We start from the raw sequence: 25,168 nt of genomic DNA, 5'->3' as shown, positions 1-25,168 counted from the left end.
AACTTTATTTAAAAAAATATTTTCATAGTTTGGATAAATTGTAAACAATTATGGCTAAGGCTATGGATAAAATGGCCATTCCCCAACATTTGACCCCAGATCAGTGTTTCTCAAACTTGGGCACTTTATGATGGGTGGACTTCAATTGTCAGCAGGGCTGGGGATGATGGGAACAGGAATCCAGCCATGAAGGAGCGTGACACCAAAGTTTGAGCTATTTTTTCCCTTGGAGGTGTCATCTACTACAATCATGATCTCACTGGACGAGCAGGAGCTGGGCTGGGCGCCAAGGACGTCCCTGTCCTGTCCGATGTGATGTCTCCGTCCTTCGCTTGCCGCCCTTCAGTCGCAAGAATGACCTTTCCTGTCTCAGGAGACCTTCCCACAGACGGGAAGCAGGGAGGGATCCAAGCCGACAGAGGACTTTGCTCCTCTCAATTGTGATGGCTGACAGATGAGCAAATATCCCTACGGCGCTCGATCAGGAAGTTATTAAAGGCTATTAAAAATTTCCCAAGAAGCCATGTAGGATTAGAAAGGCAGGGGCGCCCCCTCATCCGTCTGGGGTGCATCTTTCCACCCCTTCTCTCCAGAAAGAATTTCAAAGTCCATTAAAATTCCTCCTTCGGATTCCTGCCCGTTGCTTCTCAGCTGGGCCCCCCCTTGGCCCTGGATCGGGGCTCTTGAGGAACCCACCCCCCCCCCCGCTCTCCTACCTGCTCCCCCACCCTTCCTGGAGGGCTGAGTTTTTCTTCAGAAGCGGTTTCCCTCCTTTTGGGGTTCCTGTCCTCCCAGGGCTCTCCATGGCTCCCTAATACTTTGCAAGGACCCCGAAGGGCCAACTGGCCCTCATCAGAGGGAGCCCTGGTGGCAGAACGCAGTATTGCAGGCTGACTCTGCCCACAGCCAGGAGTTCAGCCACCTGCTGAAGGTTGACTCAGCCTTCCATCCTTCCCAGGCAGGTAAAATGGGGACCCAGATGGTTGGGGGGCAGAGGCTGACTCGGTAAACCGCTCAGAGAGTGAAGGAAGGAATGGAGTGGAAGGGGAGGGGGCGTCCCACTGCCGGACCCCAAATGCAGGGGAGGGGCGTGCTGGTTCCCCTCCGGGCTCTTGCTGAAGCACTGCGGAGGCGCGGCGAACGCCGGCCCGAGCCACGCGGAGGTCGGTGCGGCGGGGGCTCCACGCGCGGCTGCGACCCGCTTTGCGCCCGCCTGTCCCGCCTGCGGGTGCGTGCGCGCGTGTCCTTCCCGACGGCCAGCCGAGCTCCCCCGCTCTTGCTCGCTCCGCAAGGTGGGCAGAGGAGCCGCAGGCGGGAGAGACGCGCCCGCCCGGTCGCCGGCAGCCCCCCTCGCCCCCCGGCCAGCCCCACGCGGGCCACCTGCTGCCTCCGCCGCTGCATTCAGGAGAGCCGGCGGGCACTGCGGAGCTCCCGGCGGGCAGCCTTCCTGGAGCCCCGACCGGCACCTCCGGCCAGGTAAGAGCAGCCCCCCCCGCCGTCGCCACTTTCGCTCCCGGTTTGTTTTTCCGTCCTGTCTGCCGGCTCCCCCCGCCGCCGCCCCCGCCCCTGCGCGGGGTCTTCCTTCTGCCCCAGAAAAGTGCCCGATTTTCGTTTGACGCCCCGCGCTGAGCCTGGGACAAGTCGGGGAGGGACGGGGGGGCTGCAAAATGCCACCAAGCCTTGGTTTAAAAGGCTTTAAAAACAGCCCCCCGTTTAGCTCCAGGTCTCCTGCTGCTTTCAGACACAACATTCCTCCCCCCCCCCCAGCTACAGTTGTGGCTCTGCGTGTGTAAATGGGGGGGGGCAGACTGTGTTTGCAAGGAACAGCGGCAGCTTCGGAGGCCGCGAGGGAGCTGAAGATGGGGCCCCCTCCTCACCTCCGGACAGAAGGATGGGAGGGGGCCGCTTGGGCTGAACCCAACAGCGGCCCCCTCTTCAGGGGGGGTCTTCCCTCGCCAAGAGAGCGGCTCCCCCCCGTCTTTTGCACCCGAGTCCTGTTTTCACCCGAAGCCCCGCAAACTTGCGTGCCTGCCCTGATCCCTTCAAGATCTCTCTCCCGATCCCTTTGCGGAGGGCGGGGGCTTCTGCTACGGGGGGGGGCATCTTGGGCAGCCTGGAGGTGGCAGGTCTTTGCCCCCTCCCCCCTTCAGAAGCCTCTTTGGAAAGCGACCCTCTTGGGTTCCGGAATTGCGTCCTGCTAAGACGCTTCGGCCCTATGGCGGACCCCTCCGTCCCGGCTGGGCTCGACAGCCCAGGAAGCTTTGGGGAAGCTGCAGAAGGGAGAAAGCAACAGGTCGCAATTACTCCAACGTGGGAATGCAGTTCTGTTCCTGTGCTCACCATGCCTCATCTCTTGCGGCTGGAAGAGTGGCATATAAATTCGATAAACTTGATAAATAAATAAGATTGCCTCTTACTGCACGTCAGAACAAGAATCGCGCATGGAGTCCTTATTTTGCTAGGCAGAGCACATGGACACGACAACAGACACAATTAATGCACCAGCATCTTCTGGAAAACCCCAGTTCGACTGGAATACAGGCGGTCCTCAACTTACGATCAAGCTAAGCGAGAGATTTGTTGATGGGTTTTGCCCCTTTTTACAACCTTTCGTGCTTCATTTGTTAAATGAATTGCCGCAGTTGTTAAATGAGTCACACGGTTGTTAAGTGAATCTGGCTTCCCCAGTGACTTGGCTTGTCAGAAGCACGTGAGCCCCCCAGGTTGCTGCGACCGTCATAAATATGAGTTGGTTGTTAAGCATAACTGAATTTTGATCACACGACCACGGGGTCGTAAGTATGAAAACTGGTCATAAGTCAGTTTTTTCACTGCTGTTGTAACTTTAAATGAACCGGTGTAAGTCAAGGAATTCCTGTGCCTGGAATCCTTTTAACATGTTTTAAGTGTTTGTCACCAGGAAAGCCCATAATTTTGAGGCAAACCACACACTTTTTCCAAGGTGCCAAACCGAGCTGTGTCTGAAGCACCCTTTGTGGTTTTAAAAACGGAGGGTGAGGCTTCCCACTTAGGAGACTCCCCTCGTTTCTCAGTCCTGCCGATGGATCAGGACCCACACGGAGAAAACAGACGGGCTGCTTCTCCTTCCGGGACATTAGGCCTCCCTCCCCTACTTTCAGTCAAATGCGCTGTGGTGGCGCTTGCTGCGGTAAAACCCTGATCCTGTAATTCAGCGGCTAATCAAACCTTGCAGCTCTACTTAATCTGAATTAATGAGCCCAGTAATATGGGCTCAGCAAGCAGGATTGGACTGGCTGAGTGTTCCTCGGTGGGCGCCCCTCCCTTCCGGGGCTCAGCCAAGAGAGGAGGACTTCTCTGAGGGAGGCCAGTTGGCGAGAGCCGCCTGGGAAGATCTAAGAGCAAGAGAGCCATCATCACTGACCAAAGACACCTGCTTGCATTCAACAAGGTCCCAGGAATTGCTCTTTATTCAGTTTAGGCTTTTGGTGGTAGACAATCCCTGAAAGGAGAGGCTCTGTTTAGCTCCTCCCTCCATTGCTTCAGTTTTTTAAAACTCTTCCCGATTAAATGATGACTTGTCCGCTTTCCCAGGCAGGGACAAAAACAATGAAAGTAGCCCAGCCCTCGCCTGTCTCTCTACCCCAAACACGGAGGTCAGCCCCGAGGGTCACCCCGGAGAGATGTGTGGAGAAACAGCCCAATTTGAAGGAGGCTTCAGTGAGTTTGGCCCCTCGGCCTCCGAAGTGGGGGCCCTCCGGAGATCCTAGAAGACAAGGAACTGTGAGAAAAAAACAGCTCTCTTGGAGGTGGATTCTGTTTGGCACACCGTGGGAATATGGGCAAACTCCAACGCCTTCGCTTTCTCCTCCCCTCCCTCCCCGCTGACGCAGAACCTGTCTCTGACCCCCCCTCCTTCCAACTGGGAAGACTAAACCCTTGATTTATTACCCTGGGAGAGAGAGCGACACTCTCTGGCGATGAATCACTCGTCCTCGCCAAAAGGAAATCGAACACAGAGCCAGCGGGACGATCGCTGGGCACATCTGTCAAGAGCTGCCCTTGACCGGCCACAGGGCTGAGGTGGCTGTTGTGGTGCATCTGGAGCAACAAGCATTCCTGGGTCCGTTTAGTGCTCCGGAGCATGAAAGCAGCCGGTGCCAGAGGACTGGAGGCAGGTGATGCAAAAACGCGGCTTCTGCAGGAGAGTCCCATCCCGGCCATCCCAGCTCTGCTTTCTATCCCAGGAGAGCCCCTCTGCAGCTGGATCCAGCTCAGCCCCCTCCCCTGTTGCAGCCCCCCCCCCACCAAGAGTTGCGTTGCAAAGTTTCAGCAGCAGAAAATGGCCCACGTTAGATAGAAAAGCCAATTCTGACCCATTGGTAAAATGTCCCCCATCCAATAGCAAAACAGCCCCAGGAGATCTCCGAAACCGATTCTCAAACTCTTTTTTTTTTTTTTTTTTTAAATGAGAACTGTAGAGCAAATTCATTGGGGCCCGGAGAGCTGCTTTGCCTGGGAATCGCCCAGACCCCAAAAGTCCAGCAGCCTCTGATTTTCCATCGCGGACTCTTTCTGTGGCCACCAACCGGCCCTGCGTGGCCAGGCGGTCGGATGCTTGTGGCCATCTTAGGGCTGATGCGCTGTTTCTGTTTCAGAGAAGAGAAACTGAATCCCTGGTTCCTTTCTGGGTGACCTTTCCTGCTCTGATCCTGAGACGGCCGCCAGGATGCCGGGGTTGATCAACCGGACAACCAGCACCGTCCTCCCTCTGGCTGCCTCGGAGGTCACCTCCTGCGTCAGTGGCTACGCCTTTGGAATGACTGCCTGCCTGTCCTACCACAACTCCGAGAACCATCCTTTCGAAGGTAGGTGTGGCAGCCTCTCTCCGAGTCTCCTTCCTCTTGGGGGTTTTATCTTCTTTCTGAATTATGAAGGGACGAGAAGGGGATGCAAACTGTCCCGGGTTCAGAAGAGTTACAGGTGATTCTCGACTTATGACTTGGGCAGGTTTTGTTCCAACTGTAGTCAGATCCACCGGCTGACAAATCGCCTTCCCTTCCCAGGCTTGTTTGTCTATCCCTTGGACGAACACACAACGGTGGTGGGCTTCGAAGCTGTGATTTCCGAGCGGGTGCTGACAGTGCAGATCAAAGACAAGGCGAGAATTGAGGAGAGCTGCTTTGGTGATGGAAGAACTCCAGATGAGGAGGGTGAGAAAGAAGTGGCCATGGGAGGGGGCAAGGTGGCAATTGTGCCCATTGCCCCGGTTGGGTGGAGAAGATTAAATAATGCTCCATCACTTCCTGCTCTGTTGGATTTCAGTGTTCCTGTTCCTCAGATAACGGACAAGCTTTGAGACGCTACGTGTTTCGAAGCTGCAAGGTTGCAGAAGACTAGAGGCAGTCAGCTAAAGCTGTCTCCCAACTTGGCAACTTTAAGATTTGTGGACTTCAATTCCCAGTTGCTGGCTGGGGAATTCTGGGAGTTGAAGTCCACAAATCTTAAAGTTGCCAAGTTTGAAGACCCCTGCCTTAGAAAGAGAGATCTTGAACACCTCCTTGAAAGCCTTCAATGAAATGTAGACAAGGCTTGCTAAGCAGATCTTGGTCGTCTGAACTTCCTTTCCTGTAGGCTGCATAATTCTGGATGAAGACCTGGAAAGGATCGCCTTTGTGGCCAACGTGGGCATCGTTCCTTCCCAAGTGGACGTGTCCATCTGCATCAGCACCTCCTCTGAACTTCAGACCCTCCCAACCGGGGCCGTCAGGGTCCTCCTTCCGGCTGTCTGTGCCCCCAGAGTGCCCCAGAAAGCCACTGATTTGACCACCGGCTTCTCTGGACACCCCCTTCCATTGTAAGCAGCCCCTGTTCTGCATTGACATTGCAGCGAGGAAAAATCTGAGTCCAGATCCTCACCGGTTTTAGTCTCTTGGGTTAAGACAGGAAAAAGACGAGGAGAAAACCCAAGGGAAAAAAAAATCATTTTAAAGTCAGATTGCAGTTGCAGATGATCTTTTCCTAGAAAAATCTAATAATGCCCTGAAAATGGGAAAATAATCTTGGATAAGCAGCAGTTCATCAGACCGCTTCTGGGGGCCATTCACAATGGGGAAGACATGTGTTAAATAAAAAGACAGACAAAGAAATCCCAAATTCCAGGCTTTTGTTTGTAGAAATAAAACAAAGCAGGGAACATTCTTAATGCATCAGTAGTGGAATAGGAAAAAAAAAAGCCAAGTAATTAGGATACCAACATTTAAAGGAGAGTATCTTGGAAGGGATGAAAAAGTGGTGAGTTCTTCTCTGAATGTCCTGTTTTGCTCAAAAGCACACTTTGATTGTGGGGCCCTTGTTGCCCTCTGAGCTGTGTGGTTTTCTTGCAGACATTTCATAACCCAACTAGGGAACATCATCAGTGCTAGGAGGTTAGTGGGATTTGTTGTCTGTTTATATACACTCCCTTCTATTACTGATAAAGTTCCCTGGTTGGGTCATGAAATGTCTGCAAGAAAACCACCAAGCTCAGAGAGCACCAAGGACCCCACAGTTGTCCTCCTCCTCCTCCTCCTCCTCCTCCTCCTCCTCCTCCTCCTCCTCCTCCTCCATATATAGACATATTGTGGCCTTCTCCTCAGCAGGGACAGGCACTACAGCGGGACACTGTCTCCAGAAGAAGCAGGGAAATTTTGCCTGGCACATCTCCTGGAAACCGAGACCACCAACCCCATGGAGTACGAATTCAGCTTCTCCCTGGAGATCCGAGGGCCGTGTTTATTGGCAGGTCAGCCGGGAGATCCAAGGGAAGGGCGGTTAGCCAAGGAGGTGGGAATAAGAGGCAGTCCTTGCAGGAAAAACATCTCATGGACTCCCAGAACTTTGACCCTGATTGACCCTTTCACCCTGGGGTCAGCTAACCCGTGCCCTTAGCTCTCCTTCGCCCTCAGAGTTAAGAGCTGCAGATCCCCCTTAGAAGGATTCAGAGAGAACTGTCCAAGGTGCTGATATTGCCAGACCTCACGCAGGCAGTCCTTGACTTACCCCAGTTTGTTTAGCCACCATCCAAAGTTACAAGGGCACTGGAAAAAAGGGACTCAGGGCCGTTTTCCACACTTACGACCACTGCAGCATCCCCTGGTCATGTGATCAAAATTCAGACGCTTGGCAACTGACTCACATTTATGACAGTTGCAGTGTCCCGGGGTATCCCATTCTGACCAGCAAAGTCAAGGGCGAAGCCAGGCTCGCTTCACAACCGTGCTAGTATTTTAACAATTGTTGTGATCTACTACAGCTGTGGCAAGAAAGGTCATAAAATGAGTTAAACTTCACTTAAGAAATGTCTCACTTAGCAATAGGTGTTTTGGGCTCAATTGTGACCGTAAGTCAAGGACTGTCTGTAGATATAAATTCTACTAAACAACTAAGGAAATCTGGGTGAAACGTGGGGCGAAATGTGTGAAGAGGCACCCTGCTCTCCGTTGCTGAGTCACGACAGCCAGGATGGGAATTTAATTTGAAAATTTCCACTCGAAGGCTGAGCGAGGAAATGAGGGCAGGGCCGGCCTTCAAATCATGCTGCCGCATGAATCAAAGTAATCAGAATAATTAAAAATACCATCGAAGCCTCGCGAAGAGATGCAATATGATATTTGCTGCTAATCCTCTGGGGAGGTCTCCAGAGTTTGCTCTCTAGGGCAGAAAGCAGCGTCTTCCTTAATTTGCACATTAGAGGCGGGAGCTGCTAGCCGGGTCCCCCTTCGCCTGGACAGAGGCCTTTTGGCCAAACACGCTTCATGGAGGCTGATCCATCACTCTGGGAGGGAGTCAGACGGAAGCCCGGCCATCCCAAAGAGGCCTTTTCACGGGGCAGCCGGACTTTCTTGTCCACAGGGGTGGAAAGCCCCACGCATGAGATCCGAGCGGACGCCGACCCTTCGGCCAGGTCGGCCAAGAGCATCACCATCACCCTGACCAACAGACACACCTTCGACCGTCCGGTGGAGGTCCTGATCCACCCGAGTGGTAGGTGGGAAACCTCTTCGGTTCCGTAGCCTGGAGGGGGGCGGGTGGGTGGGTGAGTGGGGGTCCTTCCCTTGTTGGGGAAGAACAGAAACGTGGCACACTTCAAGTTGGACTAGAGGACCTCCAGGGTCCCTCCCAGCTCCATTATTCTGTTGTTCTATTCATCTGTTCTTCTCTATGAACGAGCCTCCTGTTTGATCAGGGGGTTGGACTAGAGGACCTCCAGGGTCCCTTCCAACTCTAGGATTCCATGTTATAAGCAGCTTTTCCATTTTCTGAGAACCATCCCTGCTTACATTTGGGCAGGGATGTGTGTGTGTTTGTGTGTTGCGTGATTATTGGGCTAGTTTCAAAGAGCAACCATCCAAAGTGAGCCAAAAACCAAGGCTCGTTTCAAGAGGGATGAAGCGTTGCCTTACAAGGGAATCGGTGGGTCACAGCTGCAGAATTCCAGGGAGGTCTGCATGTCCCTCCTTTGATTATCCCATCATCCACCCCCCCCTTGTTTCCCAGAGCCCCACATGCCCCACGTCCTGATGGAGGAGGGGGACATGGCCCCTGCCCAGTACGAGCAGCACCTGAGGGGGCGGAGCGACTTCATCAAAGGCACCAAGAAGGACCCCAGCGCCCAGAAAAAGGTGATCAGGGGAAGGTGTGGGGCTTGGCCAGAGGAGGGACTTTGGGGGCAAGACACCCCCCCTTTTTCTTTTCCTTTAAGGCCCCCCTCGGATTCTGCCAGAAGTTCACAGCTCTTCAACCCCTATTTAAAGTTGAGGATTCTCAGTGTTGAATTCTGGTGTGTGAGCACTGTGAGCGGCTGTTTTTACTTTAATTTTTGCTTTAAATCTGTTCAGCCAGTCTCTGCATCCAACCTGTTTGCAGTTCTGCCCAGCTGTCCCCCTGTCGCTGCCCTCCGGCTCCCTTGTCTGTCTGTCTTTGTCCCCATCCTCTAGTCAGCGCCCTGGAAAGTTTCCCCTCCTGTGAATTTCTCCAGATGGGTGGGCAGACAGAGGAGGCAAAAAATGCCTTTTAAATTCTCTTCCTTGGTCCTTTCAGACCGAAATTATCCGCAAAAGGCTTCACAAGGACATCCCTCACCATCCGGTGATCATGCTGAACTTCTGCCCGGATCTGAAACGGGTGCAGCCAAACCTCCGGAAGACCCACGGAGAATTCATATTTCTGGTGGACCGAAGCAGAAGTATGGCTGGCACAAGCATCGCTCGGGTGAAGGTAGGATGCGCCTCTTCCCTTCCAGGTCTGCCTTCCCTAAGCTTCGAAGCCGCCTATGCCAAAATCTTGCGGTGACTCACCATTCATTAATCCGTCTTTAAAAGTCACCGATGCCAAAGGCTGTGGGAGGAGGAGGAGGAGGACTATGGGGTCTTTGTTGCTCTCTGAGCTTGGTGGTTTCCTTGCAGACGTTTCATGAGCAAACTAGGGAATATCATCCATGCTAGAAGGGAGGGGGTTTGCAGTGAGGAGGGGGAGGGCTCCTCCATTTCCTGGAGCGTGAAAGCCTTGGACCCCTCATGTGCTCCTCAGGACCCCTAAGGTCACGTCTCTGTGGCTTTTGCAGGACGCGCTGGTGGTCATCCTCAAGAGCCTCATGCCGGGCTGTCTCTTCAACGTCATCGGCTTCGGATCCACCTTCAAGGCCGTCTTCCCTGCCAGCCAGGCCTACTCGGAGGTGAAGGGGTCCATCCTGGATGCTGGTCTTGTAACGGCTGTGTAGATGCAGGGGTTGCGTTCTCATTGTTGCTTCCTTCTAACCTCAGCTGGTTAACCAAAGTGGGAAGGGAGGCATCTCGGTCAGTTGAGGCTTCAGGGTGGAGGAAACACCTCAAAAGGGGGTTAATTTGGGGATCAGACCCAGCCTGTTGTGTGAACAGAGCCTCAGCCGGGACGTGGGAGCTAATTTTGGAGATGAGTCTGCTTCCCTTTGAAATGCCGGTAGTCCTCAGCTTATGGCCACAACTGAGCCCCTCTCTCATCCTCACCCATTGGAGGGGTCTTGCCCAGATGTCAGCTGGTGGGCCCAACGCCCCTTCCTCGGAGTGTCCAGAGCCCCTTCCTCTGCTTCTGCCGCAGGAGAACCTGGCAGGGGCCTGCGAGAGCATCAAGAAAATCCGGGCGGACATGGGCAGCACCAACCTCCTGCCGCCCCTGAAGTGGGCCCTCCGGCAGCCCATCCAGCGGGGACACCCCCGCCTGCTCTTCCTGCTGACGGACGGGGCGGTGGGGAACACCGGCAAAATCCTGGCGCTCCTGCGCAGCCATGCCTTCTCCACCAGGTGGGCCGGGGGGGCTCAGGCCATCCGTCCGAGGGGCAGATCTGGCCGAGGACCTGAAGCCAGCCCTTGGGGGGGGGGGTTGGTCTCTCGATAGCCCATCAAGGCAACAAAGCCGTTTTGGACTTTGGGCCAAGTTGCCAATTTGCTGAGCCTGTGGGCAAAGTTTGCAGAAAAATAAGCCTGGTTTTTCCACGGGGGGGGGGGTGTCCCTTAATCCCTGGGGGCCGCAGGGTGGCTCTCCTTGCCCACCAGGCCCTCTCCTCTTCCGGCTGCAGGTGCTACACTTTCGGCATCGGCAAGAGCGCCTGCCGGAGGCTGCTGAAGGGCCTGGCCGCCGTAACCAAAGGGAGCGCCGAGTTCCTGGCCGAAGGGGAGCGGCTGCAGCCAAAGGTGGGGCCGCTCGGACTGTTGCAGTTGAGGCCATGCAGGGAAAAAAAAAATCCCCACTGCATTTTAAAAAACCATTCCCCTCCAGTCCCATTTCATTTTTAAAGGAACGGCTTTCTATTTTAACTTTTGCATCTTTCAACGCTTGAAGGGCTATCGCAGAGAAGAGGCGGTGAACGTATTCTCCAAATAGAAGGCAAATACATTTCTATTTATTCCTTTATTTTATAACCTGCCTTATCTCGATGGCCCCAAGGCAGCAAATGAAAGGACTTTTCCTCCTTTTTATCCCCACGATAAGAGCCCGGTGAGACGGCCTGGGCTAAGAAAGAATACTGCAAGCTCCTGGGATTACTCCACAGTAGATTACTGCGATCAATCAGTGCGAGCTGAAAAGCTTGCCGGATAAAAATCCAGCCACTCTGAGGGCTATCAAAGATGGATCTAGGCTGAGCCGAGTCTTCCAGACTCCCTCTCGCCACAAACCCCAAGTACTTCCATCTCCCCTTCTGCAAAGAGAGGGCGGTGGGAGAATAAAAGTCCCCCCCCATAATGATATATGTTTCTTGCTTGGCTCCTGAATCTTTGACATCAAAGATGGGCACCAGCAGAGAGAGAGATGGCACCAATTGACCTCTCGGCGTGTTTGAAGGTCAGAAAATGCCAGCTACTTGCGCAGGAGGTGTATACGGGTTTTGTCAGAAACATCATTGCCGGGGAAGGGAGGGTGAAATTTATAGCCGAAGGAGTGCAACGGCTCAGAACTACAAAAGCAGGAAGGTCGGAATCAGAAAAACGTCTCTTTTTAAGAAGAGCCCGTCCGTGTTCGGAGACCTACGTCAGAAACATCTGAAGGCATTTAATTGTCCCCGGTGTCTCAGACGTAACCCTTCCCCAGTTGTCAGGAAGAGAATAAAGGAGGGGAGAGTGCAGTCAGTCTTGCAAAATTCTGTTGCTGTGTCATTATAATAAAAGTAATAGAACAGAATAACAGAGTTGGAAGGGACCTTGGAGGTCTTCTAGTCCAACCCCCTGCTCAAGCAGGAGACCTTGTACCAGGCTGGACAAATGGGTGTCCGGACTCATCTTAGAAACCTCCAGTGTTGGAGCACCTGCAATTTCTGGAGGCCAGCCATTCCACTGTCTGGAAGTTTTTTCTTAATTCTTAAGAAAATTCTTAATTCTTAAGAAAATTCTTAATTCTTAAGAAAATTCTTAATTCTTAAGAAAATTCTTAATTCTTAAGAAAATTCTTAATTCCAGGTTGCTTCTCTCCTTGATTAGTTTCCATCTGTTGCTTCTTCTCCTGCTTTCGGGTGCTTTGGAGAAGAGGTGGGACCCCTATACTCTGTCAGAACCCCCCAATTCCTGCAACTGTTTTTCATAGGTTTTACCTTCCAATCCCCTAAGCGTCTTTGTTGCTCCTCTCTGCACTTTCCAGAGTCTCAACGCCTTTTTTATATTGTAGAGACCAAAACTGGATGCCATGATCCAAGTGTGGCCTTAGCGCCTTGTGAGGCCTTCTCATAAAGTGGTCTTCCCTGCAGAACGGTCAACACTGTGGCTACTTGGACTGGGGGGCCTCTGTGATCAGGGCTCTGCCTTTAAGGGCACCAGTCTAGGTGGCCACCATCTGATCTGAAAATTTCTTTGGGTTTTAGATGATCAGGTCTCTGAAGAAGGCCCTGGCACCGGTGGTGAGCGATGTCTCCGTAGATTGGGTGTTTCCCGAAACGACAGAAGTCCTGATTTCGCCTGTCCACGCCAGCTGCCTTTTCCCAGGAGACCGTCTGGTGGCCTACAGCATTGTGTGCGACACATCCCTGTATGTCTCTAACCCCCGGCTGGTGAGTGGCCACAACCGATGGACCTCCGCTAGTCTTAAGGTCCATGCTTGATCATCTGTCGTTAATCCCTTGATCTAGAATGTAAAGAGTTGTCCCAACATGGTTTCCACGGACTCAGTCAGCTTCCCAAAGTGTCTGCTACTCTACCACTGAACCACCAGCCTGGGAGCCATGAATGCATTGCCCATCTGACCTTCTCTCCCCAGGACAAGAGACGCCGTTACAGCATGCTGCATTCGCAAGAGTCAGGAAGCTCTGTTTTCTTCCATTCACAAGAAGAAGAAGAAGGAGGGAGTGGAGGAGGAGGAGGAGGGCTGGAGAACTGGGAGGTCACCAAGGACCCCGGAAGTGGATTTCCTTCGGAGAGGAGCAGCGGCGAGATGGGAAGCGAATCGGACATAGATTCAGGTGGGCTTGGACAGTGGTCGTATTCTAGAATTGTTGACATTGCCAATATTTTTACCGGTTTATTCTTTTGCTTTGTTGATTTTTTTTTTTTAGTAAACTGGAGAACATTGAACTTATGGGAAGATAAGAGTGTGGATAATCTGTTGTTTAGTTGCATAAACGGAGGCTTTGTGTTTCCTCAGGCTTAGACTCTGTAACGACATCCCAGCGAAGGGCCTACAGCACCAGTCAGGTTGCTGACTGGGAGCCTCCCCAGAAGCTCCCCACGGCCAGCGACTCCGGCTCTGTGCCGAGGGCAAATCCCCTCCGGAAAGCCCACCTGCAGGACCTCAGCCAAATCGCTGCAGGCGCTCAGCCCTGGCAGGGGGAGCTTCAGGTGAGAATCCCCGCTGCTTCCCTCCAAGGCTTTGAAAGGGCCGCCTAGGGCAAATTCAGCAGACTTTCAGGACGTACATTCCCACAACATTCTTGTGCAGGGGGCTTAAAACCTTCCTAACTTGGAAGACTCTTTGAGCTCAGGTTTCCCTAACTATCCCATCCCACTCTATTATTCTGTTACTCTTTTTGTGGAGGCCCAAATGCGGGTGCAATTCTTCTGCAGGAGGACATGGTTTGTCTTTCCCAAATGAGAAAACAGCCTCAGGGAATTTAGTAGGACTTGGAAGGCTGCAGGCAGAGAAAGCCAGAGAGCAGCAGAAACCAAGCAGCCCCTCCCGGCCCCTCCCAGCAAATCGCACCCCCGAGGGAAATGTGGGAGAAAGCAATGCTCCAGCACAACTGGGCAGAAAAAGAGACGTCTGCAAAGGAGGAGCAGCTCCATTTCTGTGCAGCCTTAGATGTGCCAGCATGACAGGGATCGATGTTATCTCTGGGATTGGCAGGCGGCAGTGCTCCCCCCCCTTGCAACTCCAGCTGCCTCTGCTGGTTCCAGAGAGCAGGACCGGTCTGTGAGAGCAAAGGTTTCTATAGCAACCCCAGGTGGAGTTCACTGGGTTTTGTGCAAAAGCCTTAAAACAAACACACTGAGTGGAGGAGCCCCATCCGGGCGAGACTTAATGGCTTCGAGTGGATGCTGGCTTCTCTGAAGGCTCCCCTGCCTCTGATTTAGGGCGATCACCTGGTTAAATTGCTGCTTTCCCTCTGGCCAGGCTTTGTGTTGCCAATTACACCCACAAAGAGACCCTCAAGGAAATTAAAGTTGCTTGTAAATCCCACACGATCGATCGCGGCACAAAGTCCCTGCCAGCCTGTTGCATTCTGCAAAGGAAACCGAGGCACAAGAGCTGCCTTTTTCGAACTCTCCAGAGAGAGCTCCTCTCTCCAACTTCCACCTGTGGACTTTTGAGCACACACGTACAACGAAACCCTACCCCAAACTGTCCCTGGGTTCTGCTTGTGGTTACCAGGCAACTGGATGGGGAATCTCCCATTTCTCTCCCTCCGTGCACCTCCCCCCCTTTCAAGTGTTTCCCTCTGGTCAGCCTCTCACAGCCAGCCGCCCCCCAGCAACCAAGATCCGTGGAGTGGGTGCACGGCGGCCGTCTCTGCTCCAGGACCTGCGACAGCTGCACCGGGACCCCACGCAGGCAGCCGCGGGGACAGGACCGGGGTCCCAAGACACCAACTCCCTTCCCGAGTTCACATTTTCGGACAGCCGAAGCCCTGGAGAACTGGGTAAGCTGCAATGATGGCTTGCATTGACTCTAAGATGCTCGCTGAGCTTGGATGTGGGCTTGTAGACCCCGGATGACCCAACAAGGCAACCACAAGGACTCTCCATTGGGTGGCTTTGGGAATGTACACATTCACACACATACAAATGTGGAGAACGGAGCCCTTTGCAGAGTGAGCATCTCACAAATTGGGCCATTCTTTGTGTTTGCATGCAGAAACTCTGCAGGTTTCTTCCAAGTTCTCATTCTACAAAACTGCCTTCAAGATTTCTTGCAGAGGAGAGGAGAATTGGGGGGGGGGGACAAAGGAGCAGAGAATGTCTTGCTTCCCCTTGTAAGGCTCTCCAGAGTGGGGCAAGGACCTCCTGCCCAGACAGCAGGTCAGATGACCCCAGGTGGCTCATGGATTCCCACCACGCATAATCCTCTCTCTGACGTTTCTCACAGAGTCTGCCCAGCATCCTTCCTTCCACTTTGAAACAGAGGCCGCCTCGGATTGGGACCTTCCTGATCCGGAACCGGGTTCTTCGGGCGGTGGTGGCTGGAGGGGGTCTCGAAGGTCGCTCTGCAAGGCCCTGGTGAAGGGGCTCCAGAACGGGGAACCCGTCAAGTGGGAGATAACCTTCGACCTCAGTGGCCTCTTCCAAAGCAGAGACGGCAAGGGCCAAGGAGGAGGAGGAGGAGGAGAAGAAGAAGGAGGAGGAGACATCTGGAATGAGACTTTCCACCACCTGGCCGCCAAGTCCATCATCCAGGACTTTGAGCAGCTGGCCGAGAGGGAGTTTGAGATTGAGCACGGTATATTTGGGCACCTCTGAATTAAATTATGATCGATTGATCGCTGGTTTTTCAGCAGCAGAAGCGACAGGGGTCAGAAAGATGGGCAAATATCCTGAACCCAGCTAATATGCAATTTTACTGGTGTTCTTGGTCCTCCTACAGGGTCCGGGCGGAGGTACCAAGCCAACGCCGTGCACGCCAGCAAATCTTGCAATGTGATCAGCAAATTCACGGTGTTTGTGCCGGTGGACCTGAGCAGCAACAGCTATTTGCCAACCCTTGTTAAATATCCCCGTACAGGTGAGGCTCACAGCTCTTGTGAAAATGCTGCTTTGGCCTTAGAAAACCCAGGCAGTGTCTCTCCATCTACCCTGGGCACTTTAAGATGTGTGGACTTCAACTCCCAGAATTCCCTAGCCGTCATGGCCCAGAAAAGATCACAAAATAGAGTGTGACTCACTTAAGAATCACCTGGAAATTCTGGACAGTGGTCGAGGACCGAGTTTTTCCTTCTTGTGCCAGATTGGTGTCCCTTGAAGTTCCAAAACATGTCCTTGAATTAAAGCAAGTCCTCGGTCCTCTGAACTCTTTCGAGATGGACTTGTCCCTGTCTTTTGTCGAGGTCTGCTGATGAAGTCGTCCAGCCAACTGGGCTCCAGGTTCGAGAGCCGACGGCACCGAAGACTCTCGGCTAGCTCGGGGCGGATTCATGACGGAGTAGACGGTGGGCCGCACAATGCAAGTAAGAGCGTGGCTGGAGCACTTTTTTCACCCTGGTCCTGAACGCTCCTCTTTAAGGTTCACCCTGGATGTTGGGGTTCAAAATACGGGGGGACGGTTCCAGGAGAAAGGGGTTAATTCTGCGTAGCTCGGGAGGGAAAGGAACGGAGATCGGAAGGAGAAAAAGGGGCCAAACATCCAGCTAACCAATTTTATTCAGAGTTATGCTGGGCACCAACATTTACCTATTTGAACAAACGTTTCTGCTCAGAAAGCACCAGAAGTCTTCTGATTTGGGGCTACTTTTTTCCCAATCCAGATGCAGAAGAGAACATTTTGTCTCCTTCTGGCTCACTGCCTTCCTCTGGAAGGGATCGCCACAGTTTTCCAGACGGTAGGAGAGAAAAAAAAAGCATTTATTCCCCCAGTCTATAAATTTAATAAAGAAAGAATTATGCACCAGAACATTGCCAGTCTAGATTGGTCTAATTCAGGGTCTCCAAATTCAGCAGCTTTAAGACTTTTGGACTTTGGACCTCAACTCCCAAGATTGACTGAGAAATTCTGGGAATTGAAGTCCACACGTCTTAAAAGTTGCCATGTTTGGAGACCCCTGCTCTAATTCATACCCTACATCATTGCTAGCATTCACCTCTCTCTTTACAGGGTCACTACGCAGCCCATCGGTTTCCTCTCAAAAGTCCATTGAAAACTTCTTTGGCGCCAGGTAAAATTTGCTTTTTCTCCCCGACTCTCTCTGAAAGTGGTTGCTCCTTACTCACTGTTTGCAAACTCTATATAAGAACAGGGGAAAATACTATGTAAACTTTCAGAAAAACTGTCAGGAATTCTTCTTAAAATTTGGTATTAAGAGTTACTAGTGATCTAGCGACGTAGGGTTTATGCCCTCTCCGAATTGTCTAAAGATTACATTTCCCATATTGATTACATTCAGAGCATTTGAGTTTCGTTTGGTTAGAATGAGGGACGTTTTGATTTAAAAAAAACCAAAACACCACAGGGGAGAAATGGGACTCGCTGTGTAATTGTTTATTTTCTGGCTTGGTTTCTTCTTCATCCAGGCTGACGTTTAACAAAACCAGGCTGCTGACCAAGGCTGCCCGGGGCTTCATGGGAAAACTCCCCGCAAAGAGCAACGAGCTCAGTTCGGAAAATGACAATGACAGTGTTGATTATCTGCCACTGGTGAGCAGGCTGAGGGGGGGGGGGGCACGGGACTGCCCGAGAAATTTAGTTTTGAGGAAGTTGAAAGAGATCTTCCTTTCTCCCAAACTCTCTGTCTCTCTAACGAAACAGGAAGTGGGAGGGAAAAATTCACGCAAATTTATTTCTGTTGCATTCCCAAGAACTGGGTCTGAATCAAAACAGGCTACAAACCAGGTTCAAACTGGATACAGCATTTCACACCTTAAATCAGTCTTATCCAAAGCCTGATGCCCAATGCTGGGCTGTGTGTTTTTAGCCAAACTTCCATCCTAGTTTTCAGAAACCTGGTTCTCATCAGGTCTATGTTTGGGGACTGAGCAACCTTAATTGGCCTTTGAACTTCTGCTGTTGGGGGCTGGCCTTGGTCGCCAGGAGAGTCCTTTCAGAAGAGAATCCATACCCTTCTCCAAATCTCAGATGTGTCTCCAAAGATAGCTTCCCCATGTCCCCGATTCTGATGTTCCTGCTGGACGTGAGGAGAGAACTAGAGCAACAGATGAATGCTTTGAGATCTTCTAGCTGGGCTTGCTGGGGAAAACCTGGCTACCAACATGGAGCTGGACTTAAGGAACCACTTCTCAGCTTTTTCTGCCCTGTGCTTGTGAGAAGTTCATAGCATCTAAGAGACGAAAGAACACTTTCTTTGAGGTTCTTTCCTCCGCCTTTCTCCTCAGGTGTCTCTCCAGCTGGCCTCTGGCTCCTTCCTCTTGAACAAGGCCTTCTCTGAGGCCATCAACATCCCCCTGGAGAAGCTCAGGTGGACCTCGCCGTTTGCTTGCCACCGCATGGACCTCAGTCCTTCCACCAGCTCCAGGAAAGTGGAAGGTCCAGGAGAAGCCAAGGGCACAAGTGTGGCTGATGTTCCAGAGAGACATATCCACGAAGAGGCTGAGAAGAAGGCTGCCCTGCAGGGACATCCTTCTGGAGGCCCAGCAGAAAGCTCCTCCCGAGTCCCCAAGGCCGAGGGCAGCCTGTCCCCTCCCTCCATCACCATCCAGAGCTTCTCCACCCCAGAGAGCGGCCCGTCCCCGCCCGACAGCAGCCGAGGCTCAGAGACGGAAACCTCCGAGCTCCAGGCGTGGCTCTTCGATGTTGGCCTCCAGCAGCAGGCCGATCCAGAGGGGATGCTCTGGGCCACGGCGGTAGCCTTGGCGTGGCTGGAGCACAGCTCGGCCTCCTACTTCATTGAGTGGGAGCTGGTGGCCGCCAAGGCCAGCCGATGGCTCAGTGAGCAAGACATCCCAGAAGGGCGAAACCTGCTGGCCCTCAAAACAGCTGCTCAACAGCTGTTTGTGCTGCTCCGGCACTGGAACAAAAATCTGCAGTTCAACTTGTTGTGTTACAACCCGAAGGATGTCTAGGAAGAGGGTGAGCAGAGGTAGGAAGGCCTGAAGCTGGCCTGGGCCCCAGCTCCACCCAGTTCCAGCCAGGCTGGTGGCCGTCCGGTTGATGCCAGGGGCGCCTCTGGATCCCAGTGAACTCCATCTCCCATCTTTCTCCAGCCGCGTCGCATAGAGCTGGCATCTGACGCATCCGGAGGACCCTGGCTGGGGAAGGTTGGCAGGGGTCTCTGATACCAGCCTCGTCCCCGAGTCTTTCTCTGGTCCTGCTGTTCAAGTGTCGACCTTCTGCGTCATTTTGTATTGTGCTTCTGAGCATGCAAAGCCCCCGCAGTGGTTGTGTTCCCTGAGGTGGGGATTGTGGCTGTGCTTCACTGGGAGGAAGATCACCAGAAAAGTGCCCCCTCCGCCCTCTGGACCCCTCCAGGCTAGACTTCAGGTTTTCAGGAAAAAGTTTCTCCGAAGCCAGGAGGGTCCCGGAGCTGGGACAGGAGACGATCCATGGGGTTGGGCGATGGGCAGACAGCTGAGTCTGGGGAGCCCAAGTGGCAAGGGGGAGGCATAGAAAGACCAGGGGGGCATGCAGAGCCTACCTTTGGGTCAGGCTCTTGGGACGGCCAAGCAGTGGGCGGACTAGAGGATCCTCAAGGTCCCTTCCAACTCTGTTATTCTGTCTTCTATATCCTAAGATCCATACTCAAAATAAGGACAAATTTGTTGGTTGTGGAAAGTATAAAGCAATGGAAGAATCTGCTCGCAGAAGTGGTGGGTGCTCCATCAGTGAAGGTTTTTAAGAAGAGATTGGACAGCCATTCGTCTGGAATAGTATAGGGTCTCCTGCTTGAGCAGGGGGTTGGACTAGAAGACCTCGGAGGTCCCTTCCAACTCTGCTATTCTGTTATTCTGGGATGTTACCTGAATCTTAACCACAGCATCTGCTTGCCAATTCAACGTTATTACGGCTCTTTTCTCTCTCACACTTTATTTCTTCTGCAAGATTGTAAAGGAAAAAGAAAAAAGCATGACCAATTGCTAGAGAGGTTCCTCCGTCGATGTTTTGATCGCTAGTTTCAGTCGTGCCCCGTGTGGGCATCGGAAAAAGGGCAACATCTGATGTGAAGGAAGGACACCTCGCCCTGCATACAATTCTAACAAAGTTAGCAGCGAGGATTTTCTTCAGTTTCACTTTTTTTTTTTTTTTGTCTCTTTGTTGGTTTCTTAACTATTTTTTTTTTCATTTGTGGCTGCTTCAGTGGCTTAATAAACCGAGAACTATTGAAAAAGAGTGTGTATGTGAGTTTGTTAAGCCCCCAAATACTCCCAAGAAAAAGCATTGAAAGGGGGGTTAGTCTGGGCAGCCATTTGTTCAGAATGGTGTAGGGTCTCCTGTTGGGCAGGGGGTTGGACTGGAAGACCTCCAAGGCCCCTTCAAGCTTATTTGGCAATTTTTTGTGCTGCGGTTCCTGCTTGCGTCTCATCTGAATCACCTTGTGGGTTTCCTTTTCACCCCACAAAACAAGGGGTTGAAGATGCATTTTCTTGTAGGCGCCACACTCTCTCTCTTTCTCTCTCTCTCTCTCTCTCTCTCTCTCTCTCTCTCTCTCTCTCTCTCCATTCCTGGTAAAGCCACCAGGGGGCACTGCTGGGCTCCAAATTGCTTGGGGGGGTTCCTTTTCTGTTGCTCAGGAAACGAGAGAGGAGCTCTGCGCTGAGCCAAGGATGCTGTACACTTTACTCCTCTCCCTCCCTCCCCCCCCCCATCCACAATCAACATGAGGTTTTGAATCACCCAGTCCCACAGGTGCTTTTCCCAAAGGGCAACTGGACTGTCTTGGTTGCTGTTTTTCCTTTGAAAATAGTAATAGTAATAGTAGTAAAGTTGGAAGGGACCTTGGAGGTCATCTAGTCCAACCCCCTGCTCGGGCAGGAAACCCTAAACCATTTCGGACAAATGGCTGTCCAGTCTCTTCTTAAAAACTTCCAGTGTTTGAGCATTTACTGCTTCTGGAGGCAAGCTGTTCCACTGATTAATTGTTCTAACTGTCAGGAAGTTTCTCCTTAGTTCTAGGTTGCTTCTCTCCTTGATTAGTTTCCACCCGTTGCTTCTTGTCCTGCCTTCAGGTGCTTTGGAAAATAGCTTAATTCCCTCTTCTTTATGGCAGCCCCTGAGATATTGGAATACTGCTATCATGTCCCCCCTTGTCCTTCTCTTCGTTAAACTAGACATACCCAATTCTCGCAACCGTTCCTTATATGTTTTAGCCTCCAGTCCCCTAATCTTTCATCTCCCATCATCTCCCATCAGAGAAGCTTCTCAGTTCTGGGTGAAGGGCAGGGAATGGAAGAATCCTTCCCTTCAGCCAGAACGGAAGAAGCTTCTCGGCTTGAGGAGCGAAATGTTTTCAAGGAAAAAAACCCCTTTTGGAAAAAGCACCTCTGGGAGTTCTCCCTGACATTCCCGGTGCTCTGAATCTTGCAGGGGCGGTTTGTCAATGTAAACAGGTCTATTAGGGAAACGTTTTCCCTCCAGTGAACACCTTGATGACAAATCCCGTGAAAAAAATGTGTAACCTTTTGGGAAAAATACAAGGAAAAAAAGGGAGGAGAAAGAGAAAGAACTCAGGGGTCCTTGGTGCTCTCTGAGCTGGGCGGTTTTCTTGCAGATGTTTCTTGACCTAACTAGGCAACATCATCAGTGCAGGAAGGAAGTAGGATATACAAGGAGGAGGAGGAAGAGGAGGAAGAGGAGGAGGAGGACGACGACTTTTTTTCCATCTTCAAAGCCAGCTTGAAAAAAACAGCTTTGTGCAGAATCTCCAAACAGCCGGGAAAAAATTTAGGCACTCTCTCATCCTCCACTTCCCTTAGGAAACCTTCTCTTCTGCCAACACTAAGAGCTAGAAACTTGTCCTAAATTTGCATGATGGCATTCCTCACCAACATTAGAGAACATTCAGCAATCCTAACCACGATCCAGTTACCCAATGCAGCTCTTCTCTGTGCACACCGACACTCGGACACACTGCTGTGCTCCGCCTGGCAGCTGAATCGGAGGATGATTGATGGGGTCCTCAGCGCTCCTGCCTTGGGGCAAGGGACCTTTGTGGCAGGCATATGGGCGGGGGAGTGGGGTTCAGCAGCCCCCCCCCCGCAGACGCGCTGCCCCAAGGGAGAAGCAACCGACGTGACAGCGAGGCTGCAGATGGTGAGTGGGATGGGCGGTGGGCAACTGAGGCACGGGCGTGTGTTTAAAAGAAACAACCAGTGGAGGCAGAAATAATGGCACTGAAAGAAAGAAAATAACTCACCACATCAGAGCCCGCGTGTGCGTCTGTGTGTGTAAGACGAGGAGCCTTGTGTTGCTAGCCTTTGCACAAAGAGCACAAGCACAGCCCAGCTGTGTGTGGGTCAAGGAACTTACGATTTACGGCCGTAGTGGAGCCTGCCATCACGGTGGAAAACTGTAACAATTGCAAAATATTTGTTTAATGACCACTGCAAAAAAGGTTGTAAAATCAGGTCGGTCACATGAGTGACCCGTCCACAACTTAACAACAGCTCATTTAGTAAGCGTTCAAAGTTACAACAGCACTGACAAAAGTGACTTATGACCGTTTTTCACTCTCACGACCATCGCAACATCCCCTTTTGGTTACGTGATCAAAATTCAGACAATTAGCAACTGACTCATACTTATGACGGTTGCAGCGTCCCTTTTTGTGACCTTTTGACCAGCAAAGCCAATGGAGAAGAAGCCAGATTCACTTAGCAATTGTATTACTAATTTAACCAACTGCAGTGATTCATTTAACGGTCGCAAAGAAGCTCCTAAAAAGGGGGGCAAAACTCACTTAATGAATGTCTTGTTTAGCAACATAAATTTTGGACTCAGTTATAGTTGAAAGCCGAGGACTACCTGTACAATCATAATGGCCGTAAAATGGGTCACCTGCGACTGACCTGATTTCCCACTCATTTTTGCTGTGGTCGTTAAATGAATCTTCACAGTTGTTAAAATTTTACTTTCCCCTCCGAGTGCTTCCTGATCCCAGCCTCCGGGCGCAAACTGCCTGAAGGGAAAAGGCATCCGTGGGTTTCTTAATCGTAATTTTTTTCACCCACAGCCTCTTTTCCTCCCCTCCCCTCCCCATCAGATCCACAGAGGCTCTTCCTGCTGTAATCACTGCCTGCGTTATTAAAATTCCCCTGTTCATCTTTTTTTAACTTTCCATCTGCCTCGGCCCTTCAATCAATTTAATGAATGTTTACACGGCACCCTCCGACTTGGCCGGCGCTTTAAAGCGAAGGGGGGGGGGGAACCACCAGCCTTTCTAGACCGTACGGAGAGCCAAAGTAGAAAGGAAAAGAAATCCAGACCCGAAAGCGGGTGCAGCTAGTGAAGAGCTGATCCAGAGAAAACACAGTAACCTGCATGTAGCTGGAATGAAATTAATCTAGGCACAAGCACTAGATTTTAATATTTTTTAATAAGGTTCGTTTTAAAATATTTTATTTAAACGTTGTGCACCGTTTATGTAAGATGGATGACTTTGTAAGCCACCCAGAATTGCTTGACAGCGAGATAAATGGTAAATAAATTTAATAAATATACTTGTGCTAAATAAACAAACCAAGGCTTGTGGTGGAATGTGTTGTGTGAATCCATTCAATGGTGGTTTATTTAGCGAACTGCGCTTAAGCACACCACAGCTTTATGCACACAAATCTCAATTTTGCCTGTCTGGATCTTGAATGTTTGCTCGTGGGGGGAGGGGAAACATGCATTTTGCAAATAATAACCCCTCTCTCTTCCCCTGCCTCAGTTCCCCCTCCTGGTTTCATAACTATTTCACGGTAAAATGCTGACCTGGTTTAACATGTCCTCCTTGGGCAGGGGAGGGGGGAATTGCTTATGAAAATATATGAATATTTATGTATATATTTCAGGCTTCGCTACATCTGAGTGAGAAAAATCAGTTCGGAGAGAGCACTTGTGAATAATTAACCTGTTTATCTTTGTTTTCCATGTGTTTTGTGTGTGTGTGTGTATGTGTGTGTTTGTGTGTGTGTACGTTCACACTGTGCAAGGAACATGCTTAAGAGACCCCACTTTGCAAAACAACACACTGACCTGTTTTCAACCCATCTGGGTAACTTCTCGGCTCCTTTCTTTGGCTTTCACAAGAGCTGCACACTGGCTGAAACTGGAGCAGAACAAGCCCTGGTTGGGAGTGGACACAACAATAGACCAGGTCTCTCCCAAAGGCCTTTTAATCAGACCAAGATAGACTGTGGGGAAAGAGAAGAAAAAATGAAGAGCTGTCCAGCCTCTTCTGAACTTCCTCATCAACCCGTTGCGCCTTGCCAAAATTAAGCAAAACAAAATAAGTTTCCTTTGGATGAGATTTCTTTGGAAGGTTTTAATAATAAGTAGGAGATCCACATGCCACATGTCAACAAAATACTCTCCCCCACCACACACAGACACAAAATCTCAAGGCAGTTTTTAAAAAAGGCATCAGGATACTCTTTTTTGCAGCTGCTTTTTAAAGTTTTTATTCATTTAGAAAAATTTTATGGCTGTCCAAGTCCCGCCTTGCAGAAATAAAACCCCAATACCAATACCAATAAATCCCCAATCAATAAATAAAGTTGTTAAACATTGGCAAACAAAGAGAGAGAGAGAAGAGATGGGGGCAGAATTTCAGAGAACTTCTCAAAATTAGGATCCCATGAAATTGCCTTCAGACTTTTGTATGCTGGTCTGTGATTGTAATAAATATTTGATTGGATTCAATTTGACCCAGGGCTTGCACCACCAAGGGCCCTTGGCCCTTTCCCCAGGGATCAACCTTGAACCTTCTTTATTTGGGGAACTTCCCAAAGCTTCCTGCAGCCATCCCACACCCAGATCCTTCGTGGATTTTTGAATTGGTCCCTTAAGGATGTACAACCCTGGTGGGAAATTTTCTGAGGTCACAACAATTGTGCAGAAGACCTGGTCTGTGAGGAACAATGCAATCTGATTTCCTAAATTCTGGTTGGTTTCCCCCCAAGTTCCCATCACACAACAGAGATGCCCGTGTTTCCATGACAACCTGCAAGTGCAATTGGTGTTTAAGAAGTTAATCCAAGTTATTTCTGTGTTGGGGGGGGGGCAGGTGTTGAGCTGTGTGGAAAGTTCGCTGCGTATCTCAGGCTCTTGAGAAGCTACAAGTCCGATGTGGCTCATTTGGCACTCAAAAAAGCTTTCAGCGGTGGAGTCAGTTTCAAATTCGGACCAATTATCTTTATTCCCATATATATCCACCCTGTATCTCAGGGTCTTTCTCACATAGCATAGTAAAGATCCTCTAAAATCAGAGTGGAAGATCTGCATGTTCAGAGCGTGCAAAATTCTGTCCAGGAATTCCAAATTTCACGACTGAAATCCAGCCTTCCTAGGCTGATGGTCTTGGAGACCACCTCTAGGAGCCAAAGGGGATGTT

The 25,168-nt window shown here is 51.1% G+C and overlaps 1 protein-coding gene across 4 annotated transcripts; it reads left to right on the top strand.

The window, feature by feature from the left end:
- The first annotated feature begins 744 nt into the window (after positions 1-744).
- On the top strand, positions 745-20,602 carry VWA5B1 (von Willebrand factor A domain containing 5B1). 4 transcript variants are annotated; one of them, XM_039367643.1, is made up of 22 exons: positions 745-1,476; positions 4,638-4,847; positions 5,046-5,192; positions 5,614-5,836; positions 6,618-6,763; positions 7,873-8,004; positions 8,518-8,642; positions 9,061-9,237; positions 9,584-9,694; positions 10,096-10,298; positions 10,574-10,688; positions 12,347-12,532; positions 12,739-12,940; positions 13,123-13,316; positions 14,422-14,614; positions 15,061-15,411; positions 15,556-15,693; positions 16,016-16,135; positions 16,433-16,507; positions 16,780-16,840; positions 17,196-17,319; positions 18,015-20,602. In XM_039367643.1, the coding sequence occupies exons 2-22, from the start codon at positions 4,709-4,711 to the stop codon at positions 18,699-18,701; spliced, it is 3,849 nt and encodes a 1,282-aa protein (XP_039223577.1). In that variant the 5' UTR covers positions 745-1,476; positions 4,638-4,708; the 3' UTR covers positions 18,702-20,602. The 4 variants fall into 4 exon arrangements, with proteins under 4 accessions (XP_039223577.1, XP_039223578.1, XP_039223581.1 ...); XM_039367644.1 differs by lacking the exon at positions 745-1,476 and having other exon boundaries at positions 4,286-4,847; positions 6,621-6,763; XM_039367647.1 differs by lacking the exons at positions 745-1,476; positions 5,046-5,192 and having other exon boundaries at positions 4,286-4,847.
- The last annotated feature ends 4,566 nt before the right edge of the window (positions 20,603-25,168 follow it).

The sequence above is a fragment of the Crotalus tigris genome, unplaced genomic scaffold, assembly GCF_016545835.1.
Source record: "Crotalus tigris isolate CLP2741 ecotype Arizona unplaced genomic scaffold, ASM1654583v1 scf7180000020588.15403103151:6194809, whole genome shotgun sequence".
NCBI classification, from domain to species: Eukaryota; Metazoa; Chordata; class Lepidosauria; order Squamata; family Viperidae; genus Crotalus; species Crotalus tigris.
Note: the sequence above shows the minus strand (reverse complement) of the source record. Positions and strands in the feature narration are given on the sequence as shown.